We start from the raw sequence: 16,634 nt of genomic DNA on the forward strand, positions 1-16,634 counted from the left end.
TGTAAATAGTTTAAAAAATCTCATTTAATCCTAAAGTGCATGACTATACTTTTCAATACCAATTACTTGTTCAAGTTTTGTGCATTTTTACCATCAGTGGGATCAGTTGCAATGCATATATGTGAATGATAAAAGTAAATTGCACATTTGTCTAAGGAAATCTAAGGTGCTTCATGAAATGTTTTGTAAACGATAAGTTCATTAAATTTCAACATTTTCCCAATGTTCTTGTGCTTCTTTAGACCAAAACAAAGGAAAGACATGGTATTTTGGTTATTAATAACAGAGTATGGCATAATTTTAATGGTCCGGCCCACTTGACATCAACTGGGGCCCACAATGTGAAATGAGTTTGACACCCCTAGCCAAAAGTATCCGAAAGAGTTAAACCAACACTTCAATGACTAAAGAAACACTGAGAGTTTTACAAAGATAAAATTTATTGCCAGTCATTTTGTTTCCATGACTTTTTATACGCAAGTTAATACAATACAATACAATACATGCTGATTTACGTAGCGCTTTCACAACAGCGGCAGCTGTAACAAAGCGCTTAGTGTAAACTCATCAGATGTTACTGCTTCTGTGTCACTCCGAACTACGGTATTATTTCATGCAACACTATGCTGTTCAATATGGCAAATGAATAGAAATTAAAACAATGAATACCTTTAATTAGAAACGGACATTTGAAAATTTCACCTCTTCCTAAAATTGCACAAGTAATATTAACCATCCACCATGTTTACTTACAAGACGCTGCTAGTCTGTGATATACTATAACTGTGTGGAACCATCCCAACTTGTTAGATGGTTACATAAATTGATGAAGAAACAAACAAACATTAAATGATTGGGCGAACATTTTCCCAGTTTGCCACTCCTGTAATTAATATATTACCCTCCATGGTCTAAACTAGGTCAACTTCTTGTGCATCGTTCAAAACAGGTGAAAAATCTCACTGTTTATTGAAGTCAAAACAACCCGTACAGACGACAGATAGAGCTGTGTGATGCGATAGACCATATTAGCATTCAGAGAGAATCAGAAGCATGTTATCTTAATTGAAGTGCAAAAAACATATTTACAAAAGCATGGGATGTGAGAGGAATTTGGCATGTTGGTCTGCAGTGGAAACTTCAGCTGTAAACAATAAATAATCTGAATTTACGAACAACCTCCAATACCGCCAAGACTTGCAAAAGACGACGCTTCTCCTTACATTACTGATGAAGAGCTTGCACCTTTGCTCTCACTTCACTTGCTCTCCTCCTTCTCCTGACTGTCGATCCTGGCGTGCTCTCGCTTCACTAATTCTTCCAACTCCGCCTGTAAACGAGAAACAAGAAACGCTTCTGAACTCTGACTGTAAATTTCCCCATTGCGGGTCAAATAAAGGATATCTTAATGACACTTTAAAAAAAAAGGCTGGAAGTGACAAAAACAAATATGAAAACAAATAGCAGATGAAATGGAAAGTACAGGAGTTGATATTACAGTTAGACATATTAACTTACCTTCCATCCCAGCAGGTCAGCTAGTGCCATACAGCCATCATCACATGTAGTGATATGAGCAACATCTCTGGTGAGGGAGAAAAGGCCACAGTATATGATCTACTCAAGTGGTTCCCCAAGTACCGGTCTGTGGACTAATACCGGGCACGCCCCAGAATTGCGTCAGCCCCTGACAACTCCCCTAATCTATCGATTACCTTCCGAAGGGCAAAACAAGTAGGGCTGAGTGATTATATGCTTGAAAAATGTGGAAAGTCAAGTCAAGTCAACAGTATTTATAGAGCACTTTCAAACAGCCATCACTGCATACAAAGTGCTGTACATAGAGCAATTTAACATGCACAATAAACAGTAAGACAAATCGCTAATAAAGGCGGTAGGAAGCACCAAACAGTAAAATCAAGAACAAATCTAAGTCATGCTGAGTCGAATGCCAAAGAATACAAGTGAGTTTTGAGGAAAAGAAAACATTTGAAAGCAGTTTAGCCGCTAATAACTCGCCGGCAGCCGCCGGATGAAAGCAGCCAAGCAGTAATCAATCGTGTCATCTTTTGATCATGCACATTTGTATGTAGCAAAGATGTTGACGCCGTATGTAGGGTCATATCTTAAAAATTACGTTTACATGGTTTATTGCTTGGTAGGGATTTTTGCAAGCATCATGAAAGTTGACAACTTTGATTTGCTTTCGTGGGCCACATAAAATGATGTGGCAGGTTAGATCTGCCCCCTGGGCCTTGAGTTTGACACGGTGCATTAAGCCAATGAGTTTACAATGACACTTCCAATACATTTGTCCGTGATAGGATCCGGCCAAATTATTGTGGTCACGGTTGTGATCCGGACTAATTGTGGCATCTAGCAAGTGAACATATCCTTACTGTCATTATCAAACATCCAGGCCAAGTAAACACGATCAAATTCAAATTCAGTCATATTTTTCTGGGTAGGTTTTCTTTTTTATTGGAGCGTCTAGATTGAATTTTCCTTGAAGAATCCAATTTACATATTTGACCACTTATATATTTATTTGAATGTGTCCGCTTTCTGTGAGCTACTTCCCCTTAGTCCGAGTTAGTGTTGACGGAAAAACAAAGTGACACAATCATGTTACCTGTAAGCTTTGTCCGAGTTAAAGTCCATTCCTCCACCAAAACCCAGCAGACCTAACACAGGATCAGCCTGCGCACACAAAATGACTTTGTTCAAAAAATAGCAGACACAAAATTAAAACTATTTTTAAAAAAATTTACAATAAAGTTGTATTCAATTCAATTCAATTTAATTTAAAAAATCTGAAATTAGTTACCAAACACTGCACCTGAGATCGTCGACTTACAACAGTGCTCAGTTAATTACTTTATGTACAAAAAGACATGCTCAGTAACCATCTTACTGATACCGACTTTTATTTGACTGTTGTATAATTCTGGCCTAGATGTTCTTTACACAAATTTATTGCAATAATGACTTTAGTACTGCATATTTCCACCACAAAGGTTAGAAATTCAGGTTACATTGCCCCCGTAGAAACATAAACCCACTGTTAAGCCAGGACCCCCCTGTACAAGGACCGAAGCTCACCTGGCCTGCTTTTTCCATGTTGATGAGCAACCTTGGGCAGCTTTTTGAAACCCTGAGTAGAACAAAGCAAGAGAGATTGAGAATGTTTAAAAAAAAGTTAGAATTGCCTCAAAGTTGGTTGATCGAGTCTGAGTTTATGAAAGATGAACCCTCGTACCTGCTAATCAGACTTGCAAAAGGTTGGACCTGCAGAGATGTCCCCATGATGATGAGAAGATCACAACGTGGGAAGTCCTGGAGGAGCAAAAAGGCAATGAATGCAAACGCAATGCGACATATCATTTCTAAAAAATGTACATTATGTGTACTTGGTAGCTACCACATCAGCTCACCATCTTCATTGATGTGAAGAACCGGACTGGAAGGCTCTCTCCAAAAAAGACAATATCTTGGTATAAAGAAAAGATGAAGCCATGAGCGGAATGGGAACCACGTAATGTCGACTTGGAACCTGTTCGCGGGCTACCGGTCGGTTTGCGATCGACTGGTTGGGCACCCCTGCTCTAAATTGTCCCGAGGTGTGGGTGTGAGCACGAATGGTTGTTTGTCTGTGTGCCCTGCGACTGGCTGTCAACCAATTTAGGTAAAAGTACTTGCGAAGAACAGAAGAAGACTACAGGAATTAAAGGAGGACAAAGTAATAGACAAAAGAGGATAAGAACTGACCTGGTTTGACCAGACTGTTGCATTTTTCACATTTGGGAATATCATCAGAAAAGATTCTTTCTACAAACAAAACAAAGAAGTTTTAGCCCCCTAAAAAAGTCCAAACAAGTAACAAAGGTCTCAAAGGTGTCCTTAGGTCTCTTGAAAGGCTATATATAAATATGTGAATTGTTATCATGACACCTTTCATCCAGTCCAAGTTGTACTCTTTGCGGCAAGTGAATTTGACACAGTGGGATGTGAAAAAGGTTCCATGGGCTTCAATTAGATCCCCACTCTCAAGCCCGGCCACTCGCTCCAGGGTGTCAATATTCTAAATGATCATCAACACATCAATGTCAATAAAGAAAGAGGGTTTGTTCAGTGAAGACTGCGAGTGTGTTGATTTTCCTGCCTGCGTGTAGCAGCGCCTTAGGAGGCCTTTGTCCTTCAGCAGCTTCATGAAGTAGTGACACACTGTCGGCTAATACACAGGGCAAACAAAAGAGAACAAATGCCACAAAAAATATATTTCATTGCTGACATAATTTGAAAGCATTTACTGTATTGGCCTAAATATAAGACGGCGCTGATTATAAGATGACCTCCTCTTTTTCAACACTCAAGTTGGAAAAAATATTTTTTGAACATCAAATACATTTTTATACAGAAAATAATTACAGTACATTTGAAACAAATGATTATAACAATATATTTGAGAGAGAAAAAGCATGTTATTTTGCCTCATTCAAATCTACATCACATTCGTAAATGGATGGCTTCTGGTTTTTGAAATGTAAATGACATCATAACTTCTCCTCAGCTTGCCTGATAACCTGGCCGATCTTCGACCCACTTTTCTCCAGATTGTCGCTACGTTTCTCCATTATCCGTTATCTCTTCCATTATTTTCTTCTCTTTTCCTTCTTACCGCTATTTTTTATTTTTCTTCTTCGTGCTACCACTATTTTTATTTATATTCTTCGTGGCAGGGGTTCACTTTGGCCTAGGGAGTCAAGTTTGCTTCATTGATATCTGGCGCCATCTAGCGTAGTGAATGGGTATAATGTCTAGACCCCGAATATAAGACGACCCCCACTTTTTCAGTCTTATTTCAATGCAAAAAACACCGTCTTACATTCGGGCCAATACGGTAGAACAGCGGTCACCAACGTGGTGCCCGCAGCCATCAGGTAGCTCCCCAAGGACATTTGCATTAATCAGTACCCAAGAAGTAGCTCTCAGCTTCAAAAAGGTTGGTGACCCCTGATTTAGAATATACTCTAGTATTTATTGTGACCTCCTTGGCAGCGTTATACAGTATGCTCTACCTTAAACTCTCCTGGATAAAGCTCCTTGGCCAAGGCAAAGAAAGGTTCTGGATGTTTCTAGGATGAAAAAGGAAATTGGGTAAATGAAGACCAAAAATATACTGCTCCAAGACATACAATATGATTAAATGCGAGTGAGAGGGATATGTGGTGACGATGGATATATTATGTTATTCTAGCTGTCTGAAGTAATGTCAAGTTATAATGTGATGTTTTATTCATCTGCTTCTTTTTAAAATCAACAAACAAACTGACCTTGAAGTAATCTATTTGGAAGATGGCTTCTGGGTAGGGCAGGTTATATTTCTGCAGGTTTGCATACAGCCCAGTATCAGGGGAGCGAAAATCGGGAATCCCAGCCGCTGTAGTTGTACAGTTAAAGTACATTATCACCATAGTTGTCTACTACTACTACAAAATGTTTTCTTTCAGTCAGATACTCACAGGTGGATATACCTGCTCCAGCCATGCAGATGATGTTTTTACCTGTAAGGAGCGCCTCTCAGTAAGTCTATTTATAAAAGTCGTTTGCGGGGAAAGTGCATAAATGGAGACTCACATTTGCCACTCAGAATGTATTTGGCGACTCCTTCCAAAGTCAAGTCATCCAAAACCTTTTCTGGGGATCCGATGCCCAGGGTGCGGGAGAACAAGTTCCGCAAGAAATCCACTGGCAGGATAATAGATAATTAATCAACTCTTCTTAGGTACTCTTTGCATACCTTCATGTGCTTGGTCTAGTTATCTTTCTTTCAGGTTACGTAACTGGTATAACAAATTTTAAAAAAAAGTTGAGCAAAAACATTAATTACTGAAAAACGAAACAGTGATTAATGTTTCCAATGAATTCTTTATGAGAAAATAATGAAGGGCGGGAGTAATTTCACTGAGATTATTGTATATGCATCATAAATCAAATACATTCATTAGAATGCAATTTAATAACTCTGAAATAAACGTGAATGACATACTCTCAGAGTTTCCAGCCGCTTCCTCCTCACTGGTGTCTTCAGATTGCTCCTACCAGAAAAACACAAACATTTTACCAGTGATTATTCATTCATTCATTCATTCATCTTCCTAACCGCTTGATCCTCACTAGGGTCGCGGGGGGTGCTGGAGCCTATCCCAGCTGTCTCCGGGCAGTAGGCGGGGGACACCCTGAATCGGTTGCCAGCCAATTGCAGGGCACACAGAGACGAACAACCATTCACACTCACACTCACACCTAGGGACAATTTAGAGTGTTCAATCAGCCTGCCACGCATGTTTTTGGAATGTGGGAGGAAACCGGAGCACCCGGAGAAAACCCACGCAGGCCCGGGGAGAACATGCAAACTCCACACAGGGAGGCCGGAGCTGGAATCGAACCCGGTACCTCTGCACTGTGAAGCCGACGTGCTAACCACTGGACTACCGGGCCGCCCACCAGTGATTATATCTGTAGAAAATCTAGTCATTTAAAACCATTTAATAATATTTTTAAACGGGATCATCGAAAAACACAATTGAAGGCTCAAAAGGGCTCATCACACGACGAGCAACCACCCGGATGAAATAGTTTAGAGGCGATTCAAGCTGGACACGTTCTGTTGTAGATATTGCATGTTTTGTTTCGAATGACTTACACATTCACTCTCCGTTTTTCCCGTTGCAAACATTAAAAAGTGTGCTGGTTTTCGTAATCTGTGCGTTCAAGACCTAGCCGTGTCAGCTCCTGTCAGCGTAGCTGTCAACAAGGATAGAATGATATTGTGACTTAATCGTTATTATCTACCTCTGGTTCAGATGTAGTTTCCTCCTCTTCTTTGTTGTTTGGAGGCTCTAAGAAAACAAACAAAATATTCGAGTCAAGCTTGTTTGGAATGACACTTCGCCAAACTATAAAATGCCGGTTAGGGCGAAACAACGCCTAGCGTCAACTATATCAAGAGCCAGTATTGGAATCGCGGCTATCCTACCTGATGTCTCAGACATTTATTCGCTTATGGAACACTTTCAAGGATAAGGATCTAAATGGCATTCGTAGTAAACACCGAAACAGTTTTTTACGCCGACGTGACAGGTTTCAACTCGGGTACTTCGCCGTCATCAGCTGGCTAGTTTGCCTGTGTTGTTGTCCGTCACAAAACATCATCCGCCGGTCGAGCTATCAAATACGTCTATTGGTTCCTACATGAGCAGGTGTTTTTTTTCTTTCCCCTTAATAGTTGTGAATATGGATATCATGTACTGTATATAATGCAACATATAAAACATGTATTCAAATACACTCCAACAAGTGTCACAGTTGAAATCGATTCCGCACACGATGGAAGGAACAAATCTCGTCAACGCACTGAATGGAAAAACTGCGAATATTGCTCTCAGCAGAATGTTGCTGTTGATGTGATTTACTGTATTTATCAAACTCACGTTTTCTTCATTCTCCTCGTCATCACTTACTCTCTGCATGTTCAGTGTGAGTCCAAAAACCGTTTACAGGCTTTAAGGTTCATTTACAATTTTGCAGATTGTAAGTAGAACTTATTACCTACTACTATCCTTGACAAGATTTGCTGTTTGTATTGCCCAGTTTTGACTGATACTAGAAGGGTTATTATATATTTTTCCATACATTGTTCTTTTTCTTGAACAAGGCACACTGAACCCCAGAATTGCGACCTATTAATCACCTAATGCATGTTGTGTGGAGTACAGTGTCCCCCATAATTATTGGTACCCTTGCTCAAGATGTGTGAAAAGCCTTAACGTCTCTCTCTCTCTCTCTCTATTTTTTAATTGCAGAAGCATATTCTTATATTGACATTTGTAATAATTCACCAGATCCAGAATCAAGCTCCTCCCATGGCAATCTCAGTATCCAGACCTCAATCCCATCCTCTTTCCCCCTCAGTGTTGTATTTTATTACTTTTTTTTTCAAATTATGAAATGTCTAATGATGTAGCCTGCAATTCTTGATGCAATTTGACTTGTCGTCATGACCTAAGGCAGTGGTTCTTAACCTGGGTTTTGACTGAACCGCAAGAGTTCGGTGAATCTGTCTCAGGGGTTCGACGGAGCCTCTGCCATGGAGGTGAAGACACACCCGACTCAGAATGTCAATTCGTTATGACACACCGCTTGGCCATTACTGGCTGCAGATGATCACATGACATTGCTTGTCCAATCAGTGCTGCGGGAAATTTAGTTCGCTCTGTAGTCAACGTATGATTGTCGTGATAGTACGTCGTGTGATTTTTAAAAAATAATGTTTTAATACATGCTTACCATGTCGAGCAAAAAAAAAACCAAAGCGGTCAGACGAATATGTACCACATGGATTCAAATGCATCACGGAGCGTGATGGTACTCGGTATCCTATCTGCATGATTTGTCATGCCAAGTTGAGCAACTCTAGTCTCGCACCGGCAAAACTGAATCTGATTTAAATTTTTCAGCAAAGAAGGGTTTGATGAATGTGCATATGAACTGGTTGGGTTCAGTACCTCGAATGAGGTTAAGAACCACTGGCCTAAGGACTCGCATATTAAGGTCACACATTTACAAATAATATAAAATCAAATCAGATCAGATCAATCTTTATTGATAACATACTGTACACAGTTATGAAACAAATAACTTGATTTTCAAATAAAGACAAAATTATCCTTCCAGACAAAAGTAAAGATAACACACCCAGTATTGTAGATCGAAGTGGATTCATCTAATATGGATGGAAACCAACAAAGATGCTTCATTCCCCCGAGCCTTGACTGTGCCCTTTTTCAACTTCTGGCTTTAAACTGTGATCATAACCAGACGCAATGACCTCACATTGTGGCAACATTTCCTCTAGCAGGATGATCACCAAGCCAGGTGTCGAAATCCTTGGAAGGGATGACACATCCAGACGCCGCAGTGCCCTGCAACATGAAGGTTGCAGAAAAAAGGAACATGTAACACAGTAGGAGTGATCATTTACATTTGCAAGTTAGTTGAAGGTCTCTCCCATGAGCATAAATTACTTGAGATTCCTCAGGGCAGCCAGGCCGCCTGGGGTGATCTGTGGACAATGAGAGATGTCCAGCTCCTCCAGAGAGTCCTGGAACACATGCAGCCTAGCCAAGAACCAGTCATCCACCTCATAGCATCCTCGTACAGACAGAGTCCGCAAAGATCGCTGTGCCTCTGAGAGAGAATGAGTATCAAGCACACTGATAAAGCTCAAATTAATACACAAAGCAGCACATAAGTTAGGAAAATATTATAGTATGTGCAAATGCCCAAATTGCAATTGGGAAAAGACATATAAAAACTCATACCCAAGTTGGACAGTCCAGTGTAGTTGATGATGGTGTAACTCATGTCTACTTCCTCAAGAGGTGTGTCTTTGTAATTCAAAAAGTCCCAATTGAACTTTCCCTTATGGTCTGCACGGAACCATTCTGAATGGCCAACAAATCTGAGGACACACAACAGACATGCAAAGAGGATAGAGCATTTCAGAAAAAAATAAATGCTGTCATTTGTTTTTCAAATCAATCAAGTCAAGTCAAGTCAACAGTATTTATAGAGCACTTTCAAACAGCCATCGCTGCATACAAAGTGCTGTACATGGAGCGATTTAACATACACAATAAACAGTAAGACGAATCGGTAATAAAGGCGGTAGAAAGCATGAAGCAGTAAAATCAAGAGCAAATCTAAGTCATGCTGAGTCGAACGCCAAAGAATACAAGTGAGTTTTGAGGAGGGCTTTAAAGATGGGCAGCGAGGAGGCTTGCCGAATGTTCAGTGGGAGGTCATTCCAGAGAGAGGGACCGGCAACAGAAAAGGCTCGATCCCCTCTGAACCTCAGTTTAGTTCTTGGTACTTCTAACAAAGACTGGTCCACAGACCTGAGGCGCCGGGCAGGTGTGTAGGGGCGGATGAGCTCAGAGAGGCAAGGTGGCACGAGATTATTCAGAGATTTGAAAACAAAGAGGAGGATCTTGAAAATAACTCTAAAATGAATGGGGAGCCAGTGAAGGGATGCCAGAGTAGGAGTTATGTGCTCCCTCTTACGAGTACCAGTCAAGAGGCGAGCAGCGGCATTCTGGACCAGCTGAAGGCGCTTAATGGAGGACTGGCTGACTCCAAAATAAAGGGCATTGCAGTAATCAAGCCGGGATGTGACAAAGGCATGAATTACTGTCTCAAAGTGTTCATGTGAGAGAAGAGGTTTTATTTTGGCCAGCTGTCTAAGGTGAAAGAAGCTTGATTTAACAACGGCACCAATTTGCCGATCGAGTTTGAAATCACTGTCCAGTTTAAGGCCCAAGTTTGAGACCGTTGATTTCAGATAAGGAGACAGGGGGCCCAAGTCTACAGGATGGAATGTACAAGGGCCACTGGGCCCAAACAATATCAATATCAATGTCAATATAATCATATACAGTATATAATATATATATATAATATATAATATATTCATTATATTATATTGTATTTCATACAATATCTGCTATTTATACAGCGACAAGAAGACTGCAACTAGAAAAAGGTCCAGTTTTGTCTCATTTAGAAGTTTTATGGCCTTTTTTGGGGGGGAATGTAAGTTTTGTCAGTTTCACGTTATTTCAGTGACCATTGTGAGTTTTTCTTTCTATGATAAAAGGGAACCAACAATCTAGCCTCCATTATGGACACGGAACAGTGAAAGCCGCAGAATGACCTCACTGCTCGTCATTTGAAGGATGAGGCAATTTTTTAAAAATTTCATTTCCAACATCTACATTTTTTAAAATCTTCTTTCCACATACAGTACACAGCAAGAAACTTTTTCCCTTTTCAAGATCAGAAAATGGTACGGACTTACCGAAATCCTCCTTTCAAACACAACACGAAGTAGGCTGCTGCAATGTCAACACCGTAAAGGCCCTGAGTGTAGCTGTAGTAACTGAGACAGAGACGCAGATTCAGATTCAGCTTTGCAACTTCAGAGTGAAAGTTCACACTATATCATGTGACCTTCTTCATTTTAATACGCATCTTCCATATTTCAGCACATTTTGTACTTCTTTTTTTTTAACATGGAGCTGAAAACTCACAACAGCTGTTTGATACTTAAAAATACCCAAGGACATCCACTTGTATAGCTCTCTGTGACTCTTCCAGTGCCTTTATGGCCACCTCCTGATCACTATAAGCTCAGTGGCCATGCCGCTCTGAAAACTTCCTTTTGAAAGCCTGTTGAATTTTACCATTCGGCTCCTTGCTAGAGAACAGAACGTTGGGCAATACGCAATGAAACACTAATCAGTTGGACATGTGTATCGAAAATTTTACGAAGGTCAAATTAAATTCAATTTGAACTGTTCAGCAGTAAAGGCTTTAGCATAGCCTAGAGATTAATGAACATTTTCTTACGCATTTTTTCTGAGCAGCCTTCTCCTTTTCATGCGAGACTTCCACCTGAGGAGCACCTCGAAATCAGAAAAACGCTGGGTGAGGAAGAGGAGCAGCCTCCTGTGCATGGGAGGCGGGCTCACAGGGCTGGAGCTCCAAGGTCGCCTAGCAACTAGGAGCCGAGATGCCCGCTGACAGCACCCGAGTAGAGACTAGTGAGCAGACAACACCGAAAATAAGTTTCTATCCACACAATTAACGATACACAACAACCTTGCACGACAGTGTATATTTAGGGAAGTCAGTTAATAGAACGCCACCACGAAGGCGGCACAAGTTTCTTGTGGACTAAACGCGCCATTCGATAGATTAATATAAACACGTGATAAATATTTGGGACTCAAGTAAATACTACAAACGAACGTGGAGGGTAACTTACCACCAAGGAGGCAGCCATGCTTCTGTTTTTCTACAGAAACGCACGAGGGTCAAAAATGTCTGCCTGCTTATGAGATAGTTCGTATCTTTCCCACTAGATGTCGCTATAAACACGTATGTAGGTACTTACTTTGTACTGTTAGAGTTTCCAACGACCATAAATACTGTTTTCGGAAATGACTCCCTATCCATTTTATACGGCCTTAAATAGTGAGTTCGCAATTTCGTATTGTCATTTGAATGTTTAGTGAGCGTACGTTATCCCCGAAAAATAGGTGACTGAAATGGTAGTCCCCTGAACAACATAACTTTCCCTCAGGTCTATTAAAAAATAGCCCAGCAGTAATTTATTTCAAATGTATTTTGTGTGGCGGAAAATAAATTCATGAATCAAATTTTAAAAATAAAACAGTGCCACTTATCCGTGAGATACATCTAATATTTGTTGTTGCTTTCTTTAAATCACACCTGCTTTGGTGTAAATTTGGAAATTTGGGGAAAAAAGAAGAAGCAAAGCATAGCATTTGTGGAGACATGTAAATAAGTGCAAAAACAAAAATGAAGAAATTATTTTCCTAAAAATAATTTGAGCAAAGTTATTATTTAAGTGTTTATCAACATGGCATATCAAAGGAGCTCCTTTGAATTAATCAGCACCGAAGAAGTGATGCCCCTTTAAAAAAGGGCTTGTGACCTCTGCTCTATAGACCCAAAGGATTGTGTAAACTGAAAAGTAATGAACTGATGGTCATTAGAAAAGCAATACCTGTATATCCTATAATGCATCGTGCAGATAAAGATTTTCCATTTCTGGGTTATTGTTTGAGTTCCAGCACAACACAAAATATCTTAAGGTAGTGTGATACGTCACAAGACCGATGGGCAATAAATGTCTTGTTTGTATTCATTTTATAAAACACACACATCTTAAGCTGAAGCAATATAATATTTTTATTATTTAGTTCTTAGCTTAAAAGTTCTTACTGAAGGTCAATGGAACATCATAAAATATGTGATTGTAATAAGGTAATTAAGAGAACACCTTAGTAGTATCCAAAGCCGATTTATCATTGAACTGATGAATGAAGCAGATCTTGAAGTCCTCTCGTTAAAACCAATATTGTGATTCGGGAGTTGGAAATGAGCGAATGATTTTGAACGCAGCCAGTGTTCTTACGGAGAAGGTGATGAATTTATAAACTGTCACCACATACATGTGCTGAGATTTTTTTTTACTCTAAATTCTTCCATTGACTTGAATGTGAATTGTATAATGATACTTCGAAATGCAGATTTACTGTACATAACAATGTTCGACAGAAAATCGGAATCTGAGTTTTTGAATCATTAACAGCCTCCTGATCACATATTAAAAGGACACACATTGAACCCTGCATGACCTATTACAGCACAGGTGTCAAACTCAAGGCCCGGCAGCCATATCCAGCCCGCCACATCATTTTATGTGCCCGCATAAGCAAATAATGTGCAATGACTTTATGTTTCTTGCTAAAAATAAACGAATACATGAATAAATAATCCAAATTGTCTTCACATATTTAAAATCATTGAGATAATAATATTTCAACAAACGGTTTAAAATGAGTTATTCCTCAATTTGTGGTACTGTATATGTAATATGAGGCGATCATAAATGTATTCGATTTCACAGTCATAAGGCCCCTCCAAAGAAAACCTTAATTATGATGTGCCCCACGACAAAGATGCGTTTGACACCCCTGTACTACAGTATCTGAGAACAACTGTATTTCGCCATTAGTGTGGTTGGCACAAAAGAGATTCCCAAACTGCTCGTCTCAACTTGACATAAAACTCCACAAATTCTCACCCTGTCATCATCCATGAGTCTGACCGTGCATATCAATAAACATCCATGGTAATATACTATATCTCAATTTTATGTTTCATGGTAAAGCACAATAATGATTAGTATCAGAGAGTAACATGATAAACTAGGTGAGTGTTTCGGAGTTACGTGGAGGTCCACTTTACCAGGATGAACAAGGGGCTTGTTCTCACTCTCTAGGGAATACTGGTAAAAGTGGTCAAATTGTCATCTCTCCGTGTCTGCAATTCGCCTGTCCATTGGCTGGCTTCTTTTTGTACCACTAAAAGCAATGCTATATCAGTTGTGTTTCTTTTCATTCTGCTTCCCTGGCATTGTAGGATCATACACAGATGTGCTATGATTGTAACAGACATTATCAGAGTTACTATACAGTATATATGCATAATATTCAATTGTAAGCTATCGCTCGATGAATTCAGTCCATTTATTTTATTAGTTCACAAATGGATCTGCCACATCCAACATGGAAGACGCGCTGAGTTTGTTTTACGTTGATAACAATGATGAAAATCTGAGCTATTTATGGTTGCTCTAATCACTCAAGTAGGGATAAAAAATCATTCTTTCTAATATCGGCAGTGATTGTAAACCAGGGGAGGATTGGTAGGGGGGGGAGGGGTGACTCAGAAATTGTGTGAAAGTCAAGCACGATGGCTATCAATTCTTCAATGTGACCACTTAACACCATCAAAACATTCAAGGATGGGCTCTGATCACTTCATATCAAGTACTTTTTTTGGTTCTGGTTCATGCAGTGGGTCGTCAGATAGACCTTTGTCATAATGTTTGAATATTTGATGAACATACAGCATGAGTTCTAAAGGCTATTTTGAATAATGCATTTTCTATATTGTTCTTAACTTTTATAAAAGTGGGTCGCAATTCAGTGATAATCAGAAAATGAGGGTCCCAGGATGACAGCAGTTGAGAACCACTGCTCTAGCTCATGTTGAGAAGAATATTTCAATGTCGCTTTTAAACGCATTCTTTGCTTTAGAAGTCTTAGGTGTTGCTGTTCTCCTGTGACTCCCCACTTTTTCCTGTGAGATGGAGCAAGTGATGGCCCTGTAGGGAAGCCATTAGCCCCGGGTTGTCGCTCTCCTTCTTTCACGCCGCCTCAACCGATGCCACACACACACACACACACACACACACACACACACACACACACACACACACAAACACACGAACACACACACACACACACACACACACACACACACAAACACACACACACACAAATAAGTACAGTACACAGCTCTTATGCTTTCAGACACATTCACATGCACCATTCTCAAGATCGTTGCGGGATGTCAGAGTTTCTTTGTTGTCAATTTGACTTGCTCCCATAAGGTCATGTGGAGTTTGTGAATCTCTGTCGTGAGGGCAGGAAAGCCATGAGTGGACCGACCACGCTGGGCCACGAGCGTCATACTGAAAGACAAGACAACCACTGTAATAGGACACGAATTGAAAATGTGAAAATTGCAACGGCACTCTTCAGCACAATAGACATGACTAATCACTAGAAATAGGTATATTACAGCTCTTGTGTGGGAAATGAATATTGTCCGTTTCGGACATCCCATTGATGTAAAAATGTTTTTTAAATGACAAAAATAGAAATGTGTGTTTCACAAGACAGCAACGACGTACAATACAACGGTGCTTCGTGGGTTTTTCCAAAATACTGCATTCCTAAAAAAAAATAATAAAACAAAAAAAGAAAAAAGAAAAAAAATACAGCCACAGCACAACAGTTGATTGTTGAGCACGTCGGCCTCCAAATGCAGAGGTGTGGAGTTCCTATTCCATCTCCCGCCTTCCTGTATGGAGTTCGTGCATCAACATGAAACAACGCATCTTTCCACAATATGCAAGCCAATAAGGCTGTATTTTTCTATCCCTTCATCCATGTTCTGATCCGTTTATCCTCACAAGGGTCACGGCAGGGTGCTGGAACCGATCCCAGCTGTCTTCGGGCAGTAGGTGGGGGACACCTTGAACTGGCTACCAATCAATCGCAGGGCACACATAGGCAAACAGCCATTCACGCACACACTCACATGAGGGACAATTAAGAGTGTTCAAACAGGCTGCCATGCATGCTTTTGGAATGTGGGAGGAAACCGGAGTACCCGGAGAAAACCCACGCAGGCAAAGGTAGACCTTGCAAACGCCACACAGGGAGGCTGGAGCTGGAAGGGTGTGGGGGGTTCTGGTTCCCATTAACCACAAAAAATGAGCTGTAATTATGTTTTGGCAGATGTCATCTTTTCTCTTGGAAGACCAAGCTTGTGCACGTTCAGATATTCAGGGACTGCACACATCACGCCATTATTAGTGGGAGGACAACTTTCTCATGTGTGACTATGTGGCAAAAGCTCCAGATTGCTTGTGTGGAGTTCAAAGGTCGGGTTACACTATTGCCCGCTGCATCAAATCCTTTGAACACACTCGTGTTGCCCCAGCAACATGTAAATTATGGTTTTCTTCTATGGTTCTCTTTCACCCTGAAAAACAGAAAAACTACACACTGTACGAAGATTCCCATTAGACTGGAGAGGGCTTTCCAAAGTGTCAAGTACATAGCTGCAAATGAATAATTCAACAGAAATAACAGGCTTTTCCCCCCTATGCAAGGGTTGATACATTATACGCAAGTTGTAAACCAATGCAAACATTTACTGCGTGACTTAAAGTGTCATGGGAGACCACATTTCATCCACGGGACCACAAGAAACAGATTTTCACATGCACACTTATTATCATCATTATGAGAAGTTGGAAGCATTCACTTTGGAGAACCAGTTGGAAAAACAATATGCTGGTTTAGGGCGGCCTGGTGGTGCAGTGGTTAGCGCATCGACCTTACAAT

At 40.3% G+C, this 16,634-nt stretch overlaps 2 protein-coding genes across 5 annotated transcripts; both read right to left on the bottom strand.

Annotated features, from left to right (window-relative positions):
• Nucleotides 1–952: 952 nt before the first annotated feature.
• Nucleotides 953–7,223, bottom strand: sirt2 (sirtuin 2 (silent mating type information regulation 2, homolog) 2 (S. cerevisiae)). 3 transcript variants are annotated; one of them, XM_052079049.1, is made up of 17 exons: nt 7,040–7,222; nt 6,856–6,902; nt 6,050–6,098; nt 5,638–5,748; nt 5,523–5,564; nt 5,334–5,440; nt 5,079–5,135; nt 4,163–4,231; nt 3,952–4,081; nt 3,769–3,828; nt 3,435–3,490; nt 3,260–3,336; nt 3,103–3,154; nt 2,633–2,700; nt 1,519–1,585; nt 1,224–1,330; nt 953–1,144 (listed from the first exon to the last, which is right to left on the bottom strand). In XM_052079049.1, exons 1-16 carry the CDS (start codon nt 7,053–7,055, stop codon nt 1,259–1,261), a joined length of 1,080 nt encoding a protein of 359 aa, XP_051935009.1. In that variant the 5' UTR covers nt 7,056–7,222; the 3' UTR covers nt 953–1,144; nt 1,224–1,258. The 3 variants fall into 3 exon arrangements, with proteins under 3 accessions (XP_051935009.1, XP_051935010.1, XP_051935011.1); XM_052079050.1 differs by lacking the exon at nt 5,638–5,748 and having other exon boundaries at nt 7,040–7,223; XM_052079051.1 differs by lacking the exons at nt 5,638–5,748; nt 6,856–6,902; nt 7,040–7,222 and adding an exon at nt 6,707–6,754.
• A 1,421-nt stretch (nt 7,224–8,644) lies between these two features.
• dmac2 (distal membrane arm assembly component 2) lies at nt 8,645–11,984 on the bottom strand. 2 transcript variants are annotated; one of them, XM_052079097.1, is made up of 6 exons: nt 11,888–11,984; nt 11,470–11,660; nt 10,919–10,999; nt 9,384–9,523; nt 9,087–9,249; nt 8,645–8,984 (listed from the first exon to the last, which is right to left on the bottom strand). In XM_052079097.1, exons 1-6 carry the CDS (start codon nt 11,903–11,905, stop codon nt 8,816–8,818), a joined length of 762 nt encoding a protein of 253 aa, XP_051935057.1. In that variant the 5' UTR covers nt 11,906–11,984; the 3' UTR covers nt 8,645–8,815. The 2 variants fall into 2 exon arrangements, with proteins under 2 accessions (XP_051935057.1, XP_051935058.1); XM_052079098.1 differs by lacking the exon at nt 10,919–10,999.
• Nucleotides 11,985–16,634: the final 4,650 nt, after the last annotated feature.

Source organism: Hippocampus zosterae, chromosome 10 (genome assembly GCF_025434085.1).
Source record: "Hippocampus zosterae strain Florida chromosome 10, ASM2543408v3, whole genome shotgun sequence".
Classification (NCBI taxonomy): domain Eukaryota; kingdom Metazoa; phylum Chordata; class Actinopteri; order Syngnathiformes; family Syngnathidae; genus Hippocampus; species Hippocampus zosterae.